The following is a 22,549-nucleotide window of genomic DNA, read 5'->3' as shown; positions in this document are numbered from 1 at the left end:
TTCTTTTAGGGCTTCCCTGGTGGGTCAGATGGTAAAGAATCTGCCTGCCAATGCAGGAGACCTGAGTTCAATTCCTGGGTAAAGAAGATCCCCTGGAGAAGGGAATGGCAACCCACTCCAGTATTCTTGCCTGGAGAATTCAATGGACAGAGGAGCCTGGCGGGCTACAGTCCATCTGGTCTCAAAGAGTCAGACACGACTGAGCGAGTAACATACACACAGGGTTGTTGTATTAAATGAGCCAATATTTGTTATGTTCTTGGCACATTGCTGGCCCCAACTGAGTCCCCCAAAAGTGTTTAGTCATATTATCCCCACTTTCTGGTTCCAGAATTCCATATTTCATAGAAAAATAAGGTCCAGGTTACATTTTTTTTTTTTTTTTTTGCCCAGGATGATGGTAGAAATGAAGAGTTTTATTTTCTTTTATTTAAATTTTTTAAAATTTATTTTTAATTGGAAGATAATTGCTTTATGATGCTGTGTTGATTTCTGCCTTGCAACGAGACGCATCAGCTGTAATTGTGTGTATGGCCTCCCTCCACCCCCTCATCCCAACCCCCTCTGTCATCACAGAGCCCCCGGCTGGCGCCCTGTGCTATAAAGCAGCCGCCCACTAGCCATGAACAGTTTTGTTTTGTGAGTTCTTCTTCTGTTCCAGACACTCTTCTCATTACTTGACAAACATTGTAGTTTTAGATCTTCCCATTGATCCCAAGAGGGAAGTACTGGTGAGTCTCCTACTCTGCAGACAGGAAATAAGTGGAAGCAGTGGGAAGGAAAGTGACTTCTCTAAGACCCCACATTCTGCAAGGGATGAACCTGATTTTGGAACCTGTGAAGCTGAGCTCACACTTGTAGCCATCGCCTTGTGCTGCCTCTAGATTTTAACTGTATTTCCAGGATTTCGACCCAGTTCTCTGGATGCCTAATCTGATTAGATTACCCCAAACACTGAAGGTGTGAGCAGATGTCAGAGAGGAAGAAAACCTTTCTCTCTCCTTCTGGATTCTTCTGCCTGGTCTTAGAATTAAATTGACGTGAGACAGACCAACAGGAGAAAACCTCATTTAATTTTGTGTGTACAGGAACCCCCTCCCACCCCCCACCGCCTTACACGAGAGGGTCAGAGACAGAAAGATAAAATCAGGAAGAAGTGCCGTCCCAAGCTAAGGAGTAGAGTAGGAGCCGGCGGCCGCAGAGGGAGATGGGCGAGTCACAGGAAGATGAGAAGAGCTGATGTTCAGTAATTAAATGTTTGCCTGTCATAGGTCATAAAATCTTATTTCCGATAATCATTCTTCTTACGGGCAAGGCCCCCAATTTAAATTCTTTAAGGGAAGGGGGAAAAGTTTCTCTTGAGCCCATGGGATCTCGAATGCCTTCAGCTCAAAATAATTCACATGCCAAATTGGCGTATCTGGGGGAGGGATAAATTAGGGGTTTGGGACTAGCAGATACAAACTACTGTATGTAAAATAGATGAACAACAAGTCCTACTGTATAGCACAGGGAACTATGTTCAATATCTTATAATAAACTATAATGGAAAAGAATATGAAAAAATATGTGTATATAACCGAATCACTTTGCTGTGTACCAGAAACTCTGGTACTTAAAACAATATTTTAAGTCAACACCACTTCAATAAAAAAAAAATTTTTTTTAAAAATGGAAACATTCGGAACCAGACAGCTTCACTGGTAAATTTTACCAGTTTAAAAAATCAACACCAATCCTTCTCAAACTGTTCAGAAAAATAGAGAGTAAGGGAACACTTCCTAACTTATTCTATGAAGCCAGTATTTTTCCTTGACACTAAAGTAAGCAAAGATATCACAAGGAAAAAAAAAATGATGGGTTAATATATTTTTTTTAAATTGGAGTATAGTTGCTTTGGGTCTTCCCAGGTGGCTCAGTGGTAAAGAACCTGCCTGCAGGAGGTTAAATGCAGGAGATGCGGGAAATGGGTTTGATCCCTGGGTCGGGAAGATCCCCTGGAGGAGGAAATGGCACCCCACTACAGTATTCTTGCCTGGGACTTTCCACGGGCAGAGGAGCCTGGCGGGCTGCAGTTCATGGGGTCGCAGAGAGTCAGACAGGACTGAGCAACTGGGCACAAGCCCCCAACTGCTTTGCAAGCTCATGTTAGTTCCTCCCGCACCACAGAGTGACCCCCCTCCTCCCTGGGTTTCCTTCCCATTTAGGTCCCCACAGAGCATTGAGCAGAGTTCCCAGTGCTCCATAGTAGGTTCTCGGTAGTCATCTGTTTCATACATAGTGCTATATATTTGTCAATCCCAATCTCCCTATCCATCCCACCCTCCCCATCCTCCCTTGGTGTCCATACATTTGTTCTCTACATCTTTTTAAAATATTGATGCAAAAATCCTCACCAAGATACTAGCAAACCAAATCAAGCAGGAGCATATGAAAGGAATAAAATGTCATGACCAAATGAAATTTATCCAAAGAATGTGTGGATGAGAAAACACATGAAAATAAGTTGATGTAATACACAGCATAAATAGAATGAAAAAAATAACCGCATGATCAAAGTGGGACATCTTGGAGAGGACTGTTCTGAAGACAATCTCAGCCAATCAAGGAAGATGAGGGAAGCATGGACCGTGGGCCATCACAGAGGCTCAGGAGCCATACTGGATGTGGGAATGCCCGGGAAGCTAATGGTTAGTATGGACTCCAGCTCAAGAAACCTTCACAGAGCCCGCCATTGTGCCTGGGATGGGTTGTTGTTTTAGTTGCTAACTTGTGCCTGACTCTTTGTGACTCCATGGACTGTGGCCTCCAGCATCATCTGTCCATGGGATTTCCCAGACAAGTATACTGGAGTGGGTTGCCATTTCCTCCTCCAAGGGATTTTTCCCCAACCCAGGGATCGAATCTGTGTCTCCACCATTGATAGGCGGATTCTTTACCACTGAGCCATCAGAGAAGGCCCTGGGATGTGTTAGGCCCTCGATAAGTACTGCGTGCCTGCATGCATGAATAGATGAATGAATGAATGACGGCTAGAGAAAGAGTAAATGATAACATAAAATCATTGTAAGGGAAGAAAAATGACTGTCCATCTTCCCTTCTAGGTTCTTGGTTGAGACCTCCACTCCCCATAGAAAAATGACAGATTAACAGGAGAAAAACATGTATGCCTCCTGTATATATGGGACATACCCAAGAAAACTGAGTAACTCCCTAAAGTAGCCCAAACCACCAGCTTAAATTCTATCTTCAGCTGAAGACGTAAGAAAGATGTAGGGCGGTGAGGGTTGGGGACGTGTGGCAGGGGGAAGGAAGGTCAGGAAAAGCACAGTCAGTAAGCAAGGGTATGGTCGTGATGCAGATTTAATTCACTGCCTTCTCCACTGATAAGAGTTTTAGAGATTTAGTCATCTTCCTCTTCCAGGTTACAGAGAGGAAGACTCCCTTAAAATGTAAGATATTTGCTTCTTCCAAAAAGGTTAACTTGGACTTAGTTTTCAGAGTTTCTCCTGTGTCTGTTATATCAAAAAAAAGATAGCCAGCCCCCCAGAAATCGATATGCCAGAGAGGCATATTTGGGGATGGCAAATTCTGCTCCCCTTCATCATCTTCTGATGGAATGTATTGGAAGGAATTGTAAATGGAGTCCAGAGACGAGACTGATTGGTGAGGATCTCAGAAAATGTCACTGTAGAACTGATGAATGAACTAAGTCATGCACTAACTCTAGCTCAACTAGCATTTCCCAGGTTCTTTCTGTGTCTCTACCACTAGGCCAGTCTCTGTAATGGGACCTAAAAATGCCATCCCAACAAGTGTCTATTCCCAACCCCCCGGGCCATGTGCTGGGCTCTGGGGAACAGTAAGGAACAAGACAGACTCTGTTTCTGACTTCCTGGAGCTCCCAGACAACTGGAAGGTGTGATTAAGCAGAAAGGAAGCACAAAACTGAATGGGTTTCTTCTGTCCTGTGCTAATGCATGCTGATGCTTGACGCCTGACCCAAGGCAGAAGGATGGCTGACTCTTCTTTCTCCTCCTGCTCTCTTTCTCTCTCTGTCTCTCTGCAGTTTCAGAGACCTCACGACTATTCCCCGCCCTTTCGATTTGGCACGGTGCCCAACGGCAGTACAGAGCGAAACATCCGCAACAACTACCCCTACATGCACCAGTACATGACCAAATTTAATCAGAAGGGAGTCGAGGACGCCTTGGTCAGCTTGAAAACAGGGTAAGGATGGGGTTTTTCTTTTGCTCTGCAGGCCTGCCCATCCACGCGCCTTACAGACAATGACTGCACGCCTCGGTGCTTGCCTGCTTCCGTGTTGTACTTTCTCAAGAGCTGGAGGTCAAGGAGGCCCCGCCGCTGAGGGCTGCTTTTTGTTAATCTGATGAGAATCCAAGCCTTCCTTCTGAGTTGTGTTAAGCAAAAAGCAAATCCAGGACACTTTGAAATGCAGAGAACCAGTGGGATCTCTTAAACTGATAAAAAAAAGTTGGCCCAACTCAATGGGATTATTTTAGCCATAGGAAGATCTAAGGAGATAGAGTTTATATAAAGTGGGGAAAACACAGTGCTATCGATTTTTATCTGATTTTGGGCAGGAGTTTATGAGGTGTAGCCTTCTGTAGAAACTACAGAGTGTCACATTGAGGAAGGAGAAAGGAAATATGGAGAGAAAAGCAATGAGAACTCAGTCTCTCTAGAGGTACAGTGAGCATTCTCGTCTACCTGTTGGCATTCTGGGAGATAGCAGATGCAAAATAACTGAGGCTGTAGACAGAAGACCTGTCTTATGCCCTCGGACAGTTAATCAATCACCCTTGGTCTCATATGTGAAGTGGGAATAATGATAAGACCTCATTTGTAGGGGTTTTATGAGGATTAAGAACAAATTTACTGTAAAGCGTTTCAGAGAGTGCCTGGCACTGAAACGGGACCTAATTGCTACTGTTATTTGGTGTAAAGTTTAAATTCTATTCCATGGACTCTTCAACTTTTTGAAAAGTCAGGGATGTGTGAAATGTGTTTTTGAGAGGGTTCCATTAAAAATAATTCTGTTTTAAATTATGGGATTTTTCAAAGTGGAAATTTTTGCTTATCCAGAAAATTAACTTCCGTGGCCCATCCCAGCTGTCAGGAATTCTAAAGTAAAATAGGCTGCAGTGTGTTCTTCTTGCAGATTAACACATAGCCTCTTTCCCTTGGCTGTTCTGCCAGGCATTGAGAAGGTCTTGCTGCTGCTTTTTTTCTGGTGGGGGCAGAGGGACCCCTCTAGACCATCAAGCCCGCATCTCTGCATCATTTCCAGGAGCTGTGGCCAATGGCATTTTGTCTTTCAGTCTCCTTAGGATCTCTTGGTATCTCAACAGGAGCTGGGAGAGCATTTATTTAGCAATCGAGCCTATTACTTATGCAAAACTCATTCACACACTGCTCATGACTTTTTAAAAACTTACTGAGAGGCATAACAAAAATTCAGAAAATGTACAAGTTTTAATTATGCAGCTGGATGACTCTGTCCAAGTGACCTAACCACCCAGATCCTTCGGCTCTCCCGTCTCCCATGTCCCCTCCCTCCTGCAGTTAATACCTTTTCTTTCCTGTTCCCTCGATGCCAGCCCCTGTACGACAGCTGTTTTCCCAGACTACAGTACTTTTCAAGGTACTGTCCTGTAAGATTAGAAATGTTTTCTTTGTTTTTTGTGCTTGTTTTTTTTTTGTGTGTGCATTATTTGCATGAAATGTATTATAAACCTATTACAGTACAGTACTATATAGCCAATTGAGTTATCTGGGGACCTAAGCTAACTTTGTTGGACTTACAAACAAATTGGACTTAATGAACTCACTTTCGGAATGGAACTTGTTCATATGTAGGGAACTTACTCTACTGTCTTCCATCTACCATCCTCACTTCTAAAACCGTAGATTCTTTTGTCCTGTCATTCTAACATATAATGAAATCACCCCATGTGTTTTCTTTGTGGATTGCCCTTTTTCTGACTCACCATTCTGTTAGTGGGATCACTGCATGTCTTTCTGGTTCTTTCGTTCTCACTGCTATGCAGAATTTTTGGTGTGGGGACATACCACAACGCACACGTCTCTTCTAACCGTGATGGACATTAGGGTGGTGTTCCATGTGGGGCTATTATGAGTAAAACTCCTTAGAGCTTTTTCATACATGTCTTTTGTTGCACCAGTGGATACATTTTCCTTGTTATATACCTAACATTGAAATTGCCAAACTATAGAATATGGGATGTTCACTTTTGGTAGATATCAGAAAAGACAGACTTTTTTATAACTTTCCAGCTTAGCCATAGGCATGAGTTTTTATTTGTTTGTTTCCACTGTGGTATTTTCATCAATATATACTGTTATTCTGAACAGACCATGAGGATAAATGTGAGGACAATAGTTAGAAACAACGATTGAAGGATGAGTGGTCTTCTCTTCATCTATCTGTCACCCAGAGGACAAAATAGGTTTTTTTCTTTCTTTTTCAAGTTTCTAAAATAATGCAAACAAAAAAGAGTAGAGATATACAAACCATCCCTGGCCATAAATTGTACGAATTGTTCTCGGGAAGCCATAAAATGATTATGACATCCATCTTAGCAAACTTGGGCAGATGGTGAGTTTACTCTATGTTCAATCTCCAGAGAGGGGAATACGTGGCATTGTTACTTTAAATTCAGAAACTGGAGCTAAAGGGGTGTGTCTTTTTTTTTTTTTTTTTTAAAGAAATAACTGCACGAGGGCACTCCTGCTTACAGCTGGAGATTCTGTCTCAGTGGAGTTAATATTAGGGGAAATCACTTATATGTTTAACAGGCTTCTCAGATAATTATTTAAATCAAATTTTGAATAGATACTTCATTTGCACAATTCAAAAATAAAAAATTAAGCAATGGAGAGCCTCCCTTCCACACTGTGCCTTATCTGCCTAGTACTCTCCGTGTGTGAGTGCTAAGTTGCTTCTCTCCTGTGGCTCTTTGCAACTCCATGGACTGTAACCCACCAGGCTCCTCTGTCCATGGGATTGCCCAGGCAAGAATACTGGAGTGGGTTACAATTTCCTCCTCCAAGGGATCTTCCTGACCCATGGGTCAAACCCGCATCTCTTGCATCTCCTGTATTGGCAGTCATGTTCTTTACCACTATACCGTCACCTGGGAAGCCCCACTACCCTACATAGTAATCGCCTTTACTGCTTTTCCTGTGTATCCTTCCAGATCTTTCCCTATCAAAGCATAAACAGCTGCAGAGATTTTTTTTTTTTACAGATTTATAGTTTTTTTCATTGTGTGAGTGTACAATATGGTATTTCATCAGTCCCCTACTGATGGATATTTAGGATATCATTTTTTTGTTGTTGCAAGCAATACTACAGTGAATATCCTTACATGGGCGTCACATCCAGTGTAGGAGAAATTTCTCGGATTGCTGGGCCAAAGACTACACACATAGCTGTGATGTTGACAAACATTGACAAATTTCCCTTCCAAGGAAATTCACCTTAACCCCTTGCTGTATAAGCGTACCTGTCTCCCCAAAGTCTTTGCCAACACAATGTGTCATCAATCTTTGAAAATTTTGCAAAGATAATAGGTAAAACATGTGCCAACATTTAAATTTGCACCATTTTTATTATCCGTACTTTTTTTTTTTACCAAATGTAACTAAAAGCCTTCTGCAATTACTTTTTTGAAAACATTCATTATTTTTTTCTCTTGTTTTGATGATCTTTTCTTATTAATTTATCTATTAGAGAAATGAGCCCTTTATTTGTGGTGTGATTACAAATGTTTGTCCCAGTTTTCTGTTGTTGTTACTTTATCTCTTGAGCTTGCAGATAATTTTTTTTCCTGTGGAGATTTATAGTTTGTATAGTCACGCTCATCAATCTTTTTTTTTTTTCCCATCACTGATTTTGAGTTGTAATTCAAAACTCCTTTTCACTCAGATATAAAATAGTTTTATCCCCTTCTATTTTGGTTGCATCTTTAATATTTGGAATTTTTCTTGGTCTAAAGTATGAGAGGACCTTCCCTGGTGGCTCAGATGGTAAACAGACTACCTTCAATGCAGGAGACCTGGGTTCAATCCCTGGGTCAGGAAGATCCCCAGGAGAAGGGAGGTGGGTATCCACTCTAGTATTCTTTCCTGGAGAATTCCATTAATAGAGGTGCCTAGCAGGCTGCAGTCCATGGGGTCGCAAAGATGACTCCAATTCCTCAGATGATTATGAGAACTAAATTTGAGAACTGCCGTCACCAAACTTGCACCAAGGTCTTACAAACTCTCTGTGTTGATCATATCTGATCATCGTCCCATTAAGAGACTTCTGTCTTTAAGAGGTCTACTTCACCACACTGAGTTGCCCTTTCCCTTTCCCATCTCATTTTCTTTTTAAATTTTTCATTTTGAAATATATTACTTTAAAGTAGGAAATGTATTATGAAATTATTTTATAAGAGTAAATATCATGAGGATATGCAGTTTAAGGAATAATAAACTCCTCATGTAATAATAATAATAAAATAAACCCCAGCTTTAAAAAAAATAGACGTTCCCTTCCTTCACTATGTATAGCATCTCTAGAAGTTTCTCTTCTCCTTTTGAGAGAGGTGCCCTATATGCTTCTAGATTGTTGGATTTCAGGATATTCCCTTTATGCTACCCCCAATATGCTAAAATCCAGTGAGGCTTGGCTTAAAAAACCCAGAGCAAGTAGCTCAGCTGCTGGGTCCCGCCTGTTCACTCACAGGTCTCAATGACATCTGTGGTTAGTGATTATGTGTATCTATACAGTAGGGTCAATGAAATGGGGAGGCTTCTTTATGAATTGTAACTTACTAGAAGAGTCTGGAACACAAGAGGGACTTTGAACTATGGTTAAGCAAGAGTCCCAGTTCATTCTGAGTCTGGGTTCTATCGTTAGCTAGCTGTGACCTTGGACAAGTCATGTCACCTCTCTGAGCCTCAATTTCCCCCATCTGAAGAGTAAAAGGGCTGGATTCCTCAGTCTCTGAAATAATTCTGAGATTCTTTTACTTGTGTCAGCACTTGAATACTTCTTTAGAACTTTCCAAAATGCAAATTCCAGACAAACCACAATTAGAAACGGTTGTCAGTTTTGCAGAAAGGATTTAGAATAACTCTCCACAGCTAGGTGTCTCCAACCCTGGCCAGGGAACCAACTCTACCTGAATCAAATGTGTGTCTGTGTTAGTCGCTCAGTCATGTCTGACTCTTTGCGATCCCATGGACTGTAGCCCACCAGGTTCCTCTGTCCATGGAATTCTCCAGGCAGGAATACTGGAGTGGGTTGCCATTTGCCTTCTCCAGGGGACGTTCCCAACCCAGGGATCCAATCTGGATCTCTTGCATTGCAGGCAAACTCTTTACTGACTGAACCTCCAGGGAAGCTCACCTAAATCAAATGGTTACTTGTAAAAATGCAAGGTTTTGGACTCAACACAAGACCTTCTCTTTAGTGGTAAAGATTTTGGATTTGCATTTTAACAAGCATCCTGCTGCTCCAAGGTGATTTTGTTATAAGGTAAAATCTGAGAACTACTATTCAGAAGTTCAATAACTACATTGTGCACATAAAGAGTAGGCCAGCCAATATGAACATAAGGCTTGTCTTCAAGATCCAGAATCACTTTAAGAGTCTTGGGGCACAGAAACCTGAAACTAAGTTTTCTAAGTGTCATGGTTTATTGAAATTTATAGTACATGGAGATAAAACATCCCGGAAAATATCAAGCAAATCAGTGAGAAAATAGGGTGGATCCGCAAACATTGACAGATGGGGTTTTCAGGAACAGGTCTGTGTTGACACTTGGGGGAGACCCCCAAAGGTGGATGAGCATGTCATGACCCTGGGTTTCTAGGCCAACTGGGTCTGAATCAGTTGTTGTTGTTTAACCACTAAGTCATGTCCAACTCTTTTGTGACCCCGTAGATTGTAGCCCGCCAGGCTCCTCTATCCTTGGAACTCTCCAGGCAAAAATACTGGAATGGGTTGCCATTTTCTCCTCCCGGATCTTCCCAACCCACACCCATGTCTCCTGCGTTGGAAGGCAGATTCTTTACTCCTGAGCCTCCTGGGAAGCCCACCTGAGTCAGCAGGGATGCTAATAAAAATGTGAATTCCTGAGCTCCACTAAGCCAACAGAGTCCAAATCTCTGGAATTTGGAGATTCGAATTCCGGATCTGCATACAAATTCCAGATCCTGTGCTTGGGAATCTGCATGCTTTAATAGGTTCTTCAGGTGACTCTGATGTACAGTAATCAAATGTGGGACCCATGTGCTTTAGAAGAGGCAACTGAAGCTGAAATGAGTGGAGACAGATTTAGATTTATAAACGCTCAGTCATCAGAAGCCAATGTTCTACAAGCGGTTTTGGCAAGTAGGCAAAACTGCAAGCATAGCACTTACGCCAGATTTAAATTAAACAATCTACGTCCTTACGACTCTGAAGAGCCTAATATTTGAAGACATAGTCGGATGGTTTATGTTTTCTTATTTTAACTGACTTTCATGTCCAATTATGCATATATAAATTTATGGAAAAGTCCCAGTTTCCTTTAGAAGCATCAGTCAGGCCTCCCCCCACCAAGTCCCTTTGCTGATTTCATTTCCAGTCCGACAATGTTGGAAGCAGACAAGCATCTTTTGGCTTCTCTTACATTGAGTAGTTTGGAAGAAGAATTGGGAAGACTCAAACTGTGCTCAATGAAGTGTCTGTATTCTAAAGGGCAGAAGGTGGTCACATCTATTTGCAAGTATCAGAAACGTTTTCATAGAAAAGGTGAGCATTGAATCCCTGTGCTAGGGCTAGCATCTCCAAGTCTATAGGTGTCAGGTTTCCCTGTTTTAATTGGCACTTCCAGTGACTCAGATACAGGCAGTGCCTGGGCTTTGCAAGGTTAATTCATTGAGTATTGAGAACTGCTGTTCTGTCTGGAGTGGACAGGACCGAGAAGAGGAAGGGTTCAGAAAGAACAGAAGCATGGAGGAACACACGTTTAGGTTTGGGTGAGGTAAGTTGAAAGTGCCTTTGGGACAACATCATGATATTTCATCTTTGCATTGATTGAAACCTAGCAATCTGTGAGATGCAGCTCCAAGCACTTCAGGTGCTTAATCTCGTTTCATCCTCAGAAGATGCCAGTGAGCTGGGTACCATTACTGCCATTACTGGGTACCATTACTACCATTACTCAGAGGTACTATTATTCCTCTGAGCTGGGTACTACTATTGCTATGAGCTGGTACTCTTATGGCTATGAGGTTGGTGCTCTTACTGCTATGAACTGGGTACTATTATTGCAATGAGCTTGGTACTGTTACTGCTATGAGCTGAGTACTATTATTCCTATGAGCTGGGTACTTAAAGAGATGAAGAACCTAAGGCTCTACGAGGTTAATGAATTACCCAACAGGCTAGTTAACTAAGTACTTCGCACTGTAGAATTATTGACTGTAGGAGTTAGGTTTGTTTCCCGACATGTCAGTGTCAGCGAGGCAGTTGGATATATGAGATTAGAGTTCAAAGGAAAACTGAAGACCAGAGTTCTGTGTTATATTATTGTGGAGGAAGAAATGTTGTGCCTCCTTTCTAGACTCTTTTGGCTAATCTAAGAATTAAATTGACATGAGACAGATTAACAGGAGAAAGTCAAACAGAAGTTTAATAACATGTAAACCCTGATGCTGGGAAAGATTGAGGGCAGAGGAGAAAGGGACAACAGAGGATGAGATGGTTGGATGGCATCACCGACTCAATGGACGTGAACTTGGGCAAACTCCCAGAGATGGTGAGAGACAGGGAGGCCTGGCGTGCTGCAGCCCTAGGGTCACAAAGAGTTCGATGCAACTTAGTGACTGAACAACAGCAACAACACAGTATGTTTGTGTACATATATTTAATATGATGTATAATATGCAGATACTATGTAACATATATGTGTCAATTGGCAATCTGAGAGTTGATAAGATCCCAGTATCCTCCTTTCCATCCTCAGAAAAAACTGGTCCAGGGATGCTAAAATTGCCAGGGCAAAAGTAGACCAGGAAAGCCTGAGTATCCTCACTGATGCTGAGTTGACGTGCAGAGCAAGTTCTTTCAAGGGTGTCATCTGAGCACATTTTATTAGCTATATTTTACCAGTCAAGCAGAATCCCACTCAGAGGGTTCCTTTCCAGCTGCTGAATTCGAAAACAGGCATAGATCTCAGGGTTTGGTGAGCTGTTCTGCTAAATGAAATAGCACAGTCTCCAGAGAAAATCGGATCGACAGTGACCTGGTTTCTGAGGTCCACCCCCACACGGCAAATAAAGCTCAAAAATAATTGCTACCACATCAGAGGGTTAGCAACTTTACCCTTAATAAAAGCTCAAGAAAGCATATAAATCTTTTTTGTTCTTGAAATTATTTCTTGTTAAACTCCATTAAAACTATATTAAGAGATGTTCATGACCACCCATAAAGTATTTTTAAAAAATTTTTTTCTCTTTTTTTTTTCCAAAAATTTTTTAAATGGGGGAAGAGTTGAATAAAATAGAATCTGGATTCTGTAAATTCAGAGAAGAGAAAGAGGCAGAAAGGAGACTGAAATGAAATACATCAAACATTATGAGAGATATTATAGTTGATGAAGATTGTGGACTTTCTATCCTCTTTTACTTAACACATTTTTCTGCAACAAAAGTGTTACTTGTAGTAAGAAGGAAACTGTTTTTCTGAACATAATTCTTCAGTTCTTCTTACATTTCCTTCAGGCATTTGTCCACATGTTCATAGTTTACACACTTTGAACCGGTGTCCTTGCAAACCTGTTTGGTTTTTCTCAGTTAAATCTATACAGTTTTGTTGGACAATTATCACATTTAATGAGTAGGTGCTATTTCAGTGAGATAGAAAAAGATTAATTAATCTAACTTTTCCTGCGTGTGTTTTCATCCTATGCTGTCTGGCACTGGAGGGCCCTCCCAGAAAGCAGTCATTTCAGAAAGCTGGCTGATGCTGTTACTGCACCAGTTTGTTCAGACTGTGACCCTGTGTCACAGCTCAGACTTCTGTGCTGTGAACAACATTGTTTTCTTTGCTGTGAGCTGCTTTTATCTTGTGGACAACAAGTCCTGTAATTCCTCGTAGTGCTCTTTTTGCTCGGGCTTCTACATAACTCAAAGCTTAATTTATGATCTTCTGTTAGCAACTGCAGAGAGCTCATGGCGTGAATATCTGCTTTCTGACTTTCCCTAAGGCCTTACCTGCTTTTCCATCTCAGAATTCACTTCCCTCAAATTGCTTTCTCCATATGCTGGAAACTTCTTCTACTGCAGTTTGAATAACCTGCCTGAATTGTTTTGGAAACCCAGCGAGGTATTTCCAACTAACTGATATCATTTACCTGTGTGCCAGGCACTGTTCTGAATGCATTGCCTGAAGCATCTTATTTAAACTGCATAGCAACCCTGTGAGACAACAATGATCCCGATTTGCATTTACAATCGAGGAAACAGGCACCGGAAGCTTCAAGAGCTTGTCTGCGGTCACACTTGCTCCAGAGCCCAGGCTTTGAGTCATGACTTAAAAACACTAAATATGAACATTTCTAGAACAGTGCACAATTAGCCTGTTTCTGATTGCTCACTGTTATAAAAACCCAGAACTAATTTTGTCCATGCTGTAAAATGTCTCTTCCTCTCTTTGAAAGTGTTAGTGCTGCTTTTAAAATGGTCAGTATTTCTTCTTCTATTGAAATGGAGAAAAGAAATGAGCTCGTGGAGAAAAGGCACCTGAGCAAAGGACGCATTCCTTATGTTGGGAGCCACGTGGTTAGGAAATTCTTCCTGGGGCGACTGAATGAGCAGGAGCTTCCTGGCAGATTCCATCTCCTTGCCTCCTTAGGAATCACCTCTCCTGATTGGTTGCCAAACTCACACAGTTGAGTTGCCAAACTCAAACTTCAGATATGACTTCTCATTTCACCCTGACTCAACTCTGCCCAGCAAGAGTTCTTTCCATTTTATGGAAGGTGAAACTGAGGCTCAAGGAGCAGAAGCAACTTGTCCGAAAGTTAAGTGAGAGACAGGGCTGGCACTTAGACTCAGCCCAGCATCTCTTCGCCTCCATGATTCTTTCCATCTATGATGTCTGCCTCTCTGCTTGTCCTGACAAGTGAATGATTCCGGGAAGTGCTGGCACTTTTGTTGTGAGGTTTGAGGGCTAGGACCAGAGAAGCTGATGCTCCTGCCCATCGGGGGCTCAGATTTGGAAAATCTTGGTGGTGTGCCCTCTCTCTCTCCGCTGTGAAAATTGTGAACAAGCTCCCACTGACCCAGGTGCTAAAATGGTCTCCGTGTTAACACATCAGCCCTGTGTGTCCTCTTGCTCTACCTAGCAGGAGTGGGGGGGATGTGTGAGTTTTCCTGCTGCCAGATTAGCTCTTAGCACAGGTCGGGAGATGCTGTCCACACCCTGTGATGAGTGCCTGGGGCCCAGGCAGTGGCCTCTGCCCTCCTTCCATTGAGAGAAACGCAGGTTGAGGAGCAGTAGAAACTCGGGCACACTCCTCAGGTTTTCCTATGGTGGCAGTTCCTTAGTGCTGCAGTAATAAATAACCATAAACTTGGGGGCTTAAAACAACAGAAACATCATCCCTCCCAGCTCTTGAGTCTGCACTTCTAAAAGCCAGATGTCAGCAGGGCCACACTCCCTCAGAAGACCCTGGGGGAGAATTCTGCTTGTCTCTTCCCACTTCTGGCGGCTCTTGGCTTGGGCAGCATCATTCAGATCTCTGCTTCTGTCTGCAGGTGACCTCCATGTGTCTATTCTTCTTATGAGAGATGCTTCTAAGTCATCGGGTTTAGGGCCCACCTAAGCCCAGGATGATTTTGTCTGGAGATCCTTAACTAATTACATCTGCAAAGACCCAGCTTCCCAATAAGATTGCATTCTGAGGTTCTGATGGATGTGAATTTTAGGGAGGGGCACTGTTCAACCCACCACACTCATCTGGGCACCAGCGTGGTTTTCCCACCAGCATCCTCTGACAGGTGTCTGACATGAGCACTGCCACAGAAGGCTCTCCTCTGGGGTCTGGGGTCTGCGGGGGAGGCCTCCTTCCAGTACGTGCTTGGAGAGTGACCTTGTATTTCACCCCAATGATGCTCGGTGGACAGGATGCAATACGGATTCTTGCATGTAAACTACCCCACCCCTGGGTGATGCAATCATTGTATTGGCTAGTTTCCATCCCTGCTTCCTCATCTCAAAGGCTTAGTTGTTCTCTCTCTGTGCCAGACGCTCTTATAAGCACTTACCTATAATTCTTCATTTAATTTCACAGCCGCCCCATGAGGGTTGACATATCCAGCATCTGCACTGGGTACACAGAGAAACGATCGTCAGGCATGGGAGGGGGAGAAATTTTTCCCGACTCTTCTAGTTTTTTCCTGGCTGGTCGAAGAATTAAACTGACATGAGACAGGTTAGCAGGAGAAAGTCAAACAAAATTTCAATAATGTGTATATGGAAGAGACCCAGGAGAACTGGGTAACTCACCCAAAGGGCCCAAGCCTCACCTTAAATACCATCTTCAGCTAAAGACAAAAAAGGATGTTGGAGGTGGGTGGGTTAGGACTTCCCAAGAGAGGAAGGCAAATGACATGGAAATAGAAAAGCAGATGTTTGCTAAATAAATGTTTGCTGGGCCACGGAAGACGGTGGGACACACCCATCTTTAACCCCTGCTTGGTCTCCCCCAATACAGTAAGCCCATGTTCTTTGCAGACAGCTCTGTTGGTAGCTCTATTCTGGGAGCAAGCCCTTCATCTAAATTCTTCAGGCAGTTAAGGAGGAGGTAAAAAGAAACATTTCCTGAGTCTCTTCTTTCTTAAGAATAATCAGCCTAACTTAGTTCTCATGCCAAAGAGACACCATTTGGGATGGCAGATTTGGCTCTCCCGCACGCATGTGTGTTTCCCAAGTGGCTTAGAGGTAAAGACTCTGCCTGCAATGCAGGAGATGCAGGTTCAGTCCCTGGGTCAGGAAGGTCGCCTGGAGAAGGAAATGGCAACCCACTCCTAAATTTTTAAGGAAATTTAAATAACCTCTCTGAACCTTATTTCCCACATTTCCAAATCCTGGAGGAAATAGCTGCCCACTCCAGCATTCTTGCCTGGGAAATCCCATGGACAGAGAAGCCCGGCAAGCTACAGCCCGTAGGGTCACAAAGAGTCAGACATAACTGAGTGCCTGAGCACACACTGCCATGCACAGCTTAGGTCTCCTGCTGGTGAGCTTCAGAGATGGGATTTGGAGCGGCTTTGGCATCTCTGCCATTAATCACTATGCTCTATCACTTCTCACAAAAGAAGATATTCTTGCTGTAAAAAATACAGATAAATAGGCATCCATTTGACTGTGTCCCAATTCTAAATCACCCCCACTCCCAGCAGGTAAGCAGTATGCTCTCTTTGATATACATGTCATTTCTCCCAGACCTTTGTCAGATGCATTTGCAAATATTTGTGTGTTCACATATAATTATAAAATTTTGTTTTGTGGGAAGCTGTCAAACTCTATGAAGTAAGGCACAGTTTGGTTTTTCAATTAATAATGTGTGTTGAAGCACCTTCTATGTCCATAGATGTCTTTTGCCTTCATTCTCTTCGATGGTTGGAAAGAATTCCATGGTTTGTGTATTGCACAGTTTATTATATTAGTTTCCTCTTGGGGGCTCTTGGTAATATGGTCATGTTAAAATCTGTGATGAGGTGTCTGTGCGTTTCGGCAAGTCATTCTCTAGGAATGATCTCAAGAAGTATGATTTCTGGGTCAGAGTATTTATACTTTCTAGAAAAGATTGGTCTTATTCAGCTGATTGATTGACTTATTTATTTTCTGAATGATCCCATGATTCAGAGCATCACTTTGAATTGAGAAATACCTAGTTTCCTATTCTGACTCTGCTAATTACCAGCTGTGTGACTTTTGGAAATTTAAATAACCTTTCTGAGCCTATTTCCCACATCTCCCAAATCCTGGAGGAAATAGTTACCCACTCAAGCGTTCTTGCCTGGAAAATCCCGTAGACAGAGGAGCCTGGTGGGCTACAGTCCGTGGGATCACAAAGAGTCAGACAGGGTTGAACACACACATTCAGAACTCCTTTGAGGATTGAATGAATTGACTTAGGGGAAGTTCCTGGCACTGTATCAGACGCATAATAGGGTTTCATTGATTCTTTCCCCAGTCCCTCACTTTTATATATTCTCTGAACTTTGAGAGTCCTTGTCTTTCAGTCCTGCTTGTGACAAGTTCAGCAGGATCACCGTCTCTACCAGGAGTGTGTGGTGATGCTTAAGAGCCAAGCATCCTGGATTCAAATTCCCTCTCTGCTGATGGTCAGCTGTGGGACTTTAGACAAGCTAATTAACTTCCTGGACCTCAGGGTTTTTGTTTATAAAATAATGCCAATTATGATTCCTTCACCTAGGAACTATAATTTAGAAACTTGCATTTAGAACTGTTGAAAGGATTAAATGAGACAGGCAGGCAGAGAGCAGTGTCTGGCACACAGTAAACATTCAGGAAAAGTCTGTAACAGAGAACATTCTTTGTAATATGAGCATTTTAAATAATGTGTTGTGCACCATGGAACTTTTGCAATAGTTGGGTTACTCTGATCTCAACCCTTGAAGAATATCTACTAAGAAATTCTGTAAAAGACTGACATGTCAGCAGCCATCAGTACTTTTCCTGGGTCCGAACATGAGCAGTAGCATGAAGAAGGAATAGCATTTGCATAGCGCTTTATAATCCATCAAGCGAATTTACCTCCATTCCTTCTTTCAACCAGAGTACAACCTCTGGAAGAGATTGTTTTTCCTTCCGGTCAGACGGGGAAGTCAAGGCTTAGGTATGAGCACAGACTCACCCAACGCCCCACAGCAGCACTTCTCTGACTCCATCCCCAACCCGAGGATAGGCCCTCTGATTCAGGAAGCCCGTGACAGCCTTGCCCTGAAGACGCATTGCTTTGGCAGGTGGTAGATGGATCTGGAAGCTCTGATGCTGTGGGACACCCAGGGCAGAAACCTCTTCTGGGCTTCAGTTTTCTCTCCTGAAAAATCAAAAGGTTGCAGTACGTTATCTATCAATATCTTGGATAAGGTTAGTTTGTGAAATTCGGTGTTAAATTCACCAGTAATGAAGAATAGGGGGTTTGCTGTATCATTGGAACCATGTCCTGTTTTTGAGGTTGTTAGTAGGCAAACTGTTTGCCCTGTTTCCTTTCCTCTGTTTCTCCCTTTCTCCACCCTCTCTCCCTCCTTCGAGAAGACTCTTGAGAATCCTTGGACTGCAAGAAGATCCAACCAGTCCATCCTAAAGGAGATCAGGCCTGAGTGTTCATTGGAAGGACTGATGTTCAAGCTGAAACGCCAATACTTTGGCCACCTGGTGCAAAGAACAGATTCATTTGAAAAGACCCTGATCCTGGAAAGATTGAGGGCAGGAGGAGAAGGGGACGACAGAGCATGAGATGGTTGAATGGCATCACTGACTCAATGGGCATGAGTTTGAGTAAACTCCGGGAGTTGGTGATGGATAGGGAGGCCTGGCGTGCTGCAGTTCATGGGGTCACAAAGAGTCAGACACGACTGAGTGACTGAACTCCCTCCTTCTCTTTCTTTCTTCCTCCTTTCCTTCCCTCCTTGTTTGTTCCCTTCCTTCTTCCTTCTCTCTCTTTCTCCCTCTCTTGGCCTCCCTTTCTCCCTCCCTCTCGTCTCTAAGTCTCTTCTCGTAAGTCTATCTCCCTCTTTTCACTCTCTCCCTCTCTGTCTTATCCTCTTTCTCCTCCTCTGTCTCTCTCCCTCACTCTCTCTTTGCTATTCTTTCCTGTCTTTTTCTCTCCCTGTCTTCCCATTTTCCTTGCTGTCTGCTTCCATCTGTATTTTTCCCCTCCCTTATTTTCTCCCTCCTTCTCTGCCTCTCTCTGTCTCAATCTTACAATACTGCTCAGAATGTTCTCAGTTAAAAAATAAATAGTCACCATCCGTCTTTTTTACCCAATTCACAGTGAATATTACTGGAAGAATTAATCAACACAAATTAAACTGACAGCAGCAAAAAGCACACAGGGTGAAATTTGTTATTGACTGCAAATCCATAAATGACTCAAATCTTCTTGGCCCACTTTGGCTCTCTGCACAATTTTGACCCAGGAGAATTGGACTTGATGGCCACCATCCCCATAAGAGAACGCTCAAGATGGCAGAAGTTATAAATTAGTAAAATTTGTTACTGTCCACTGATCAATGAATCAAATCCTTGTAAAATTGCAACACAAAAGAATTGATCCCAGTGAAAACAGTTTCCAAAAAAATTGGAAATAATTCAACTATGCTACGTGAGGCATTGATCTAGGAATTAAATTAGCTTAATGGAGTTTGCTCTGAAAAATGCTTCCTTAGTGAAAAGGCATCAGGGTTGGTATAATTCTGACTTTGAAGTTTGTACTCATAAACTTCAAAATGTGGTTCTGGGTCATTTTCCTAAAGTCTATTTTAGACCATCCCATGCTGATGGCAGGTACAGTCTCTGTATGTATTGAGTGTCTCTTGACCAAGCAGACACTTGAAAAGGCTATTGTGCCTCAGGGGTACCTCTTCTTGGGCCCGTGAATGAGCCTCACCCACCGGTAGTGCTGTGTCTGGATGCTTTGATGGTGACCTGCACACCATGGCTTCCCTGCTCACTGATGTCACCCCTGCCCCAGCCATCCCCTGGATTCGTACCAGGAGACACAATTTCCAAAACACCTTCACCCCCATTTTCATCCATCCAGTGTCCAAGGAAATCAACCCTGCATATTCGTTGGAAGGACTGATGCTGAAGCTGAAACTCCAAAACTCTGACCAGCTGATTCAAAGAGCCAACTCCTTGGAAAAGACCCTGATGCTGGGAAAGACTGAGGGGGGGAGGAGAAAAGGGCAACAGAGGATGAGATGGTTGGATGGCATCATCAGCTCAATGGACATGAGTTTGAGCAAACTTGGGGAGATGGTGAAGGACAGGGAAGCCTGGCGTGCTGCGGTCCAGGGGGTCATAGAGATTCAGACACAACTGAGCGCTAAACAACAAGAACTATTGAGCCCCATGAAAGAGTTGTTATTCCCCCATCTTACAGATGAGAAAACCAAGGCTTAGACAGGTCCCATGACCGGCTGTCATTCGTAGCGCTGGCCGAGGTAGACCTGAACCCCATCCACTGTCCCGCATTTGTCCTGCTGACCTGCCTGAACTGCTGACTGCTGTGTTCCTCTTTCTAACAAGGCTTTGATGAGCACCCCCCACCCCAAAATACAACTAGTTATCATTCAAGAGATGCTCAATTCTCACTAACACTTTGCACTAGACCTCCAAAACATACATGCACGCCAACACATATACACACACGTTCTGGTTTCATTAATTCATCAGAACAAGTCAGTTAAAGACTTCTTGAATGTTAATGAATGAATAATTAACTTTAACTATATAATTAGCCTTTAAATGTGCTGAGACCCCCTAGAGAGCCTCTGAAAACATGCACAAGGAGATGATGAGCTAAAACCGGAAACTTTTGATGAGGAAATGTCAAGCCACTTGACAATACAAACCCCTTTCCCCAAAGGAGCCATGCAGTGACTGGAGGCCATGGTCTCCCCTTTTGCAAGGGGAAATCTGCTTGGCTGGCCGACTGTCTTAGGGCCAGGAGTGAACATTCAGCCCATCGTGTAGCTACAAGAGAGACCCGCTAAAATAACAGGGTCAGATCTACACACTGGAGAAAGCCACAGCAGCTCCTCAAAGCTGTCAAAAATGCGGCAGGAAGCCGCTGGGTGAAAGTAGCATGGGACACACGTGACAGTCCTCCTTGGCCGCTTTGCAAATTTGCGGAGAGGAGGTCTTATTTCCCCCTCTCATTCTGAATCACTGTCATTTTTAATCATCTGCTTTCCTTGGGGACCGCAGGTGACGGGGAGAGGGTGCCAGCACCCACACAGCCTCGGTGACGCCTGGCGGGGGGGTGGGGATGCCACACAGCCAGCACTGCACGGCGTGACTTTTCAGGCTCCGGTTGTGTTCCAGTCCTCGCTCTGGCGAGCCGAGGCATCGTTTCATTTGTCACAAATGTTTGGAGAAGAGCTCTCCCCTCTGTAGGGAGCAGAGGGAGAGGGGTGGGCCTGGCAGGCACCCTGTCCCCATCATGGTTCTCGGACGGGATCTCTGAGCCTCCGCCGCCCCCAAGTGGGAGAAGCACTGAGCCAGTGACAGCCACGTGGATTGGCAGGAGCTGGAATGGCAGGGCTGTAGACATTTCCACTTAAAAAGCAGGGGAAAAAAGGTTTCCCTGGTGGTTCAGTGGCAGGAGACACGGGTTTGATCCCTGGTCTGGGAAGATCCCACACGCCGCGGAACAGCTGAGCCTATGCACGACTACTGAGCCTGCGTTCTGGAGCCGGAAGCCGCGACTTCTGAGCCCACGTGCCACAACTGCTGAAACCTGCACGCCCTCGAGCCTGTGCTCTGCAACGAGAGAAGCCACTGCAGTGAGAAGCCCGTGCGCCACGGCAAAGAGTAGCTCCCGCTTGCCGGAACTAGAGAGAAGCCCATGCAGCAACAAAGACCCAGCGCAAAAATAAGTAAATGAGAAAATTAAAAAAAAAAATTAAAAAAGGCAGGAGAAGAAAAAAACCAAGCAGAAAAACATCACTGGCTCCTCCTGTGAGGCCTGAGGCTTCCAGCCACGCTCTGAGTTCTGAGGGCTTCTTCCTCCAGGGCCCGCGTCTAATGTCCATGTTGTTTCATTCCCAGAGCTGCCAGTTACCACACTGCCACCTAACACGCCTCTCTCTCACCCACCATCACAGTTCCAGTCCCCCCAGGACTTTTGGTCTCAGTTGGACTTCTCTTTCTGATGCTCCATGCTCAACAAGAAGCTATGCCTAAACATCTCCCAAACGAGGAGGGTTAAGATGTGTTGGGGGGCAAGAGATGTCTCCTCTGTCCGTGACTCCAGACCTCACACGGCCGAGCATCTCCTGGGAAAGAGACAGGCGAAACTGAACAACCCAGAAAATCTTTTAAAACCCCGACGGCCCCGGTCTGATCCTTTCCCTTTTTTCATCATGGTGGGCTTCACGTCGAGCTGGAACCCCCAGCCTGAATTTCATAAGTAAGAGACAGAGCTGCTTCCGTTCACTCCACAGGGCTGTGGATAACGTGTCCCAGTGGCTATGTCCGTGGCCTCTGTTGTCAGGCTGTGTTAAGCCCAAGTGCCATCTGACACTTAGATAAGCTGGCCTGCCACGTCCCTCACTTTACCTCTCGGGGCCTCCGTTTCCTCATTCCATGGGGAAGGCAGGCGTGTGTCCAACTTTGCTCGGTTAGAAAAAGTAAGTGAAATGAGATAATGCCTATAAAGTATTCAGGACCGGGTTTGTCCTGCATGATGCATGGCCGTTGTAAGCC

The 22,549-nt window shown here is 43.8% G+C and overlaps 1 protein-coding gene across 2 annotated transcripts in view; it reads left to right on the top strand.

The window, feature by feature from the left end:
- GRIN2A (glutamate ionotropic receptor NMDA type subunit 2A) overlaps nt 1–22,549 on the top strand; it is a 420,050-nt gene that overhangs the window by 351,024 nt on the left and 46,477 nt on the right. For both annotated transcript variants that reach the window (XM_065920287.1, XM_065920288.1), the window contains exon 9: nt 4,070–4,230. In XM_065920287.1, the coding sequence (XP_065776359.1) occupies nt 4,070–4,230 (161 nt within the window). The remainder of the gene's footprint in view (nt 1–4,069; nt 4,231–22,549) is intronic.

The sequence above is a fragment of the Muntiacus reevesi genome, chromosome 2 (assembly GCF_963930625.1).
Source record: "Muntiacus reevesi chromosome 2, mMunRee1.1, whole genome shotgun sequence".
Lineage (NCBI taxonomy): Eukaryota > Metazoa > Chordata > Mammalia > Artiodactyla > Cervidae > Muntiacus > Muntiacus reevesi.
This window is presented reverse-complemented; position numbering and strand designations above follow the sequence as displayed.